We start from the raw sequence: 4479 nt of genomic DNA on the forward strand, positions 1-4479 counted from the left end.
ACAGGTTCCCGAATGTGCCGCTGTCGTCACACGCCTGCTGCATTGCTCACATTCCTCGCATTCCTCCCCGGCTGTTTGGGAGGCAGGAATGCGGCGGCGCGGCGCGGACGCCAACAAAGCTCGAAAAATCCGTTTATGGAAGAGCTTTGATGAGCGGAGACTCTGGATCCGTGAGACGCCGCGAGACAGGAGGAAAGTCTGCCGCGTTGGGGGGGGGGGAGAGAAGGAGCGCTTGATTCGCGAGCGGTCCCGGGTGGGGGGAAACACCTCCCCGGGCTGAATCACTGTCTGTAAATGTGGTGTGGGAGTCAGACGGCACGGATCCAGTCTGCAGAGTCTGTGTGGTCCCCCTTTCTGCAGAGACGGATTAAAGTCTGCTCTCCGGGTTTACCACACGTCTGGAGCCAGAAGGCCTCATTTAGGGCCCCAGACGGGCGGAGCCGGCGTGGAGCGGAGGTGGGGCAGACGACCACAGCGCCGTCTGATACGGTGACAGTCGCTGGCTTTAATGAAGTGGTATTTTTAGAAGAAGTGAGGCGGGAGGATTTGGATATTCCTCCGGATCGCGAACGCTCAGAGTCGAGAGAAGCACCTCAGAGGAGCAGCGTGGAAACGATCGGACCTGAGCTGAGGAGACGAAGGCCCTGAGGTGAGGAGACGAAGGACCTGAGGTGAGGAGACGAAGGGACCTGAGGTGAGGAGACGAAGGACCTGAGGTGAGGAGACGAAGGCCCTGAGGTGAGGAGACGAAGGACCTGAGGTGAGGAGACGAAGGCCCTGAGGTGAGGAGACGAAGGACCTGAGGTGAGGAGACGAAGGCCCTGAGGTGAGGAGACGAAGGCCCTGAGGTGAGGAGACGAAGGACCTGAGGTGAGGAGACGAAGGACCTGAGGTGAGGAGACGAAGGGACCTGAGGTGAGGAGACGAAGGCCCTGAGGTGAGGAGACGAAGGACCTGAGGTGAGGAGACGAAGGCCCTGAGGTGAGGAGACGAAGGCCCTGAGGTGAGGAGACGAAGGGACCTGAGGTGAGGAGACGAAGGGACCTGAGGTGAGGAGACGAAGGGACCTGATGTGAGGAGACGAAGGCCCTGAGGTGAGGAGACGAAGGGACCTGAGGTGAGGAGACGAAGGCCCTGAGGTGAGGAGACGAAGGGACCTGAGGTGAGGAGACGAAGGGACCTGAGGTGAGGAGACGAAGGCCCTGAGGTGAGGAGACGAAGGACCTGAGGTGAGGAGACGAAGGGACCTGAGGTGAGGAGACGAAGGCCCTGAGGTGAGGAGACGAAGGCCCTGAGGTGAGGAGACGAAGGCCCTGAGGTGAGGAGACGAAGGGACCTGAGGTGAGGAGACGAAGGGACCTGAGGTGAGGAGACGAAGGGACCTGAGGTGAGGAGACGAAGGACCTGAGGTGAGGAGACGAAGGCCCTGAGGTGAGGAGACGAAGGCCCTGAGGTGAGGAGACGAAGGACCTGAGGTGAGGAGACGAAGGGACCTGAGGTGAGGAGACGAAGGCCCTGAGGTGAGGAGACGAAGGCCCTGAGGTGAGGAGACGAAGGGACCTGAGGTGAGGAGACGAAGGCCCTGAGGTGAGGAGACGAAGGACCTGAGGTGAGGAGACGAAGGGACCTGAGGTGAGGAGACGAAGGCCCTGAGGTGAGGAGACGAAGGCCCTGAGGTGAGGAGACGAAGGCCCTGAGGTGAGGAGACGAAGGACCTGAGGTGAGGAGACGAAGGGACCTGAGGTGAGGAGACGAAGGCCCTGAGGTGAGGAGACGAAGGCCCTGAGGTGAGGAGACGAAGGGACCTGAGGTGAGGAGACGAAGGCCAACGAGAGCGTCCCGTTTGATCTCTTCTGCAGGACTCGTCATGTGATCAGCAGGGACCAATCGCACCTGCTCACCGGCAGGAAGCTCCTCCGCTCGCCTCCTCGGGACGGAAATCAAGCATCAAACATCTTAATTAAAGTCATTCATGAAAATCGGTCGTTTATTCCTCTGTTATGAAATGTGTTTCTCAGTCTATAATTATTAGGGTTGATCAGCACCTAATAACAGGCGGCACGGTGGCGCGGTGGTTAGCACTGTTGCCTCACAGCAAGAAGGTCCTGGGTTCGATTCCGCCCAGTGGCCTTTCTGTGTGGAGTCTGCATGTTCTCCCCGTGTCTGCGTGGGTTCTCTCCGGGTTCTCCGGCTTCCTCCCACAGTCCAAAGACATGCTTTGGGCATCAGGTTAATTGGTGACTCTAAATTGCCCGTAGTTGTGTGAGTGTGAGTGTGAATGGTTGTGTGTCTCTGTGTTGCCCTGCGATTGGCTGGCGACCAGTCCAGGATGTACCCTGTCTATCGCCCGAAGTTGGCTGGGATGGACTCCAGACCCCCCGCGACCCTGTGTGCTGGATAAGCGGTTTGACAATGGATGGATGGAGCACCTAATAACCAAAATAAAAGAACATTTAGTTTAGAACAGAAACACACCTGACAGAGAGATGTTACACGTTTAATTAAAATAATGAATTTATTATTCATTAATATAAGAATATAAGAATAAAAAGTGCCCGCTGACATTTCCCCCCCTTCTCTCCTCGTTAAAGTCAACGTGTGAAAGCCGGACTTTTGCTGTGATGAGTTTATAGTTTCATAACGAGTTTCTAAGAAAGAAAAATGTTAATAGAAGCTTTTAATACGTCCCCTAAATATGGTTTTAATATGTTTGCATGAGCCTGCCTGACGCTCCGCCCCCCCTGTGCTGCACCCAGAGCTCATTTCTGTGTTTTACTTTATCAACTCATCAAACAGACCGACAGCCGCTTCCTGCAGACACGTTGGAAATAAACAGTTTGATGTCATCATGAAATAAACAGTTTGCTGTCATCATGAAATAAACAGTTTGCTGTCTTCATGACATGAAGAGTTTGCTGTCTTCATGAGATGAAGAGTTTGATGAAGAGTTTGGTGTCTTCATGAGATGAAGAGTTTGATGAAGAGTTTGCTGTCTTCATGACATGAAGAGGCATCAGGATGAAACTGAAACGTTTTCTTCTTTCACAACGTGTTGAAAATAAAGACGCAACGAGTCTCGTCTCTGAACTTCTGATGCAAATCCGCTGCAGCTTTAAAGAAGTCTTTACTGACATTAATCACATCATTTCCATGACATTTGCATGTCATTTGCATGGACAGAGACATTTCCCAAAGCTGCTCATTGTCTTCATGGACTCCGGACCTTCGTCCTTTAACTGCCGGGGTCGGAGGCTGTTAAACCGAACAGAAGAGGCCGAGAGCTTTGTAACCACCTGTGGTTCCACAAAGGCTCCGGTCTGAAATGCTCACACCGGGTCAGTTTGGGAGGAAACGCCGCTTTACCCATGAGCCTCGGCTGCAGCTGCTGCGGAGCAGAAGAAGAAGAAGAAGAAGAAGAAATGAGGCAGTGGGGAGATTTTAACCCATGGATGTTTATCAGCAGAATGAGATGTTCTGTGAGGAGCTTTGTTAGTGAAATGCAATAAAATGTAATGTGTCATAAGGCCGATATTTTCAAGTTACACTTGAAGAGTTTGACTTTAAATATGAATCATAGAATTATGTATTTTTATTTGTGAAAACATGCATCATTCTGTAAATGATTTTATGACTTCGAAGGAACACGTTTCTCTATCAAGTGAAAATAATATTGATTTTAGTTGTTATGAGATTCATTTTGAAGGTTGAGATGATTTCAGAGGAAACACACACACACACACACACACACACACACACACACACACACACACACACATATTTCTAACAAACATCCAGCATTTTGTGTGATGAAACGTTTTCTAGCTCTCTATAAATCTGCTATGTGACGCAATCTGTCCCAATAAATCTTCAATAACATCGTTATTCATTCTGTAATTTGCAACTCGTTCTAAACTGTGTAAATTTGCCCAAACCGGATTTAGACAGAAATAAAAAAACTATCTGTTTTCAGTCATTAAAATGCTTCTTTGTGAGTCGTTGAGATTTTCATTTACATCCAGACACAGACTTTGATCTGAGTCCAGACCCCAACCCAGATCAGAGGAGCGTTCCCTTATCGGCCTCGTTCTGCTTCCTCCTCCCACTTCCTTCCTCCTCCTCCTCCTCCTCCTCCTCCTCCTCCTCCCTGCAGCTGTCTGAGCGTCGGGGTCGAGGTCCTGAGGGGGGGTTGACACGTTAGTTGCTCACACAGTCGATCAGCGCGACGGAGGATGAAAGTCACTACCTGAAGTCGGGTGCTTTTATTGTGGAGGGGTTAGCCACAGCGAGTGATTCCTGCCACGCGCCGCTCAATTACAGCCAGTAACCACTAAATGCTGCTGATTCACACACACACACACACACACACACACACACGCACACACACACGCACGCACAGTCTGATTGAAATGTCATCAGTGGAGGAACAGGAAGAGAGCGCAGAGAAGATGGTTTCTCCTTCTGACCTTTGACATCTCTGCC

At 51.3% G+C, this 4479-nt stretch overlaps 1 protein-coding gene across 1 annotated transcript; it reads right to left on the reverse strand.

Annotated features, from left to right (window-relative positions):
* Window positions 1–364: 364 nt before the first annotated feature.
* LOC144411492 (uncharacterized) lies at window positions 365–3755 on the reverse strand. Its single transcript, XM_078108695.1, has 2 exons — window positions 2430–3755; window positions 365–2045 (listed from the first exon to the last, which is right to left on the reverse strand). The coding sequence occupies exon 2, from the start codon at window positions 1867–1869 to the stop codon at window positions 574–576; it is 1296 nt and encodes a 431-aa protein (XP_077964821.1). The 5' UTR covers window positions 1870–2045; window positions 2430–3755; the 3' UTR covers window positions 365–573.
* Window positions 3756–4479: the final 724 nt, after the last annotated feature.

The sequence above is a fragment of the Gasterosteus aculeatus genome, chromosome 8, assembly GCF_964276395.1.
Source record: "Gasterosteus aculeatus chromosome 8, fGasAcu3.hap1.1, whole genome shotgun sequence".
NCBI classification, from domain to species: Eukaryota; Metazoa; Chordata; class Actinopteri; order Perciformes; family Gasterosteidae; genus Gasterosteus; species Gasterosteus aculeatus.

Excerpts from the sequence above, each read along its gene's own strand:
- LOC144411492 (XM_078108695.1), bottom strand. The coding sequence starts at position 1,869 with ATGACGAGTCCTGCAGAAGAGATCAAACGGGACGCTCTCGTTGGCCTT.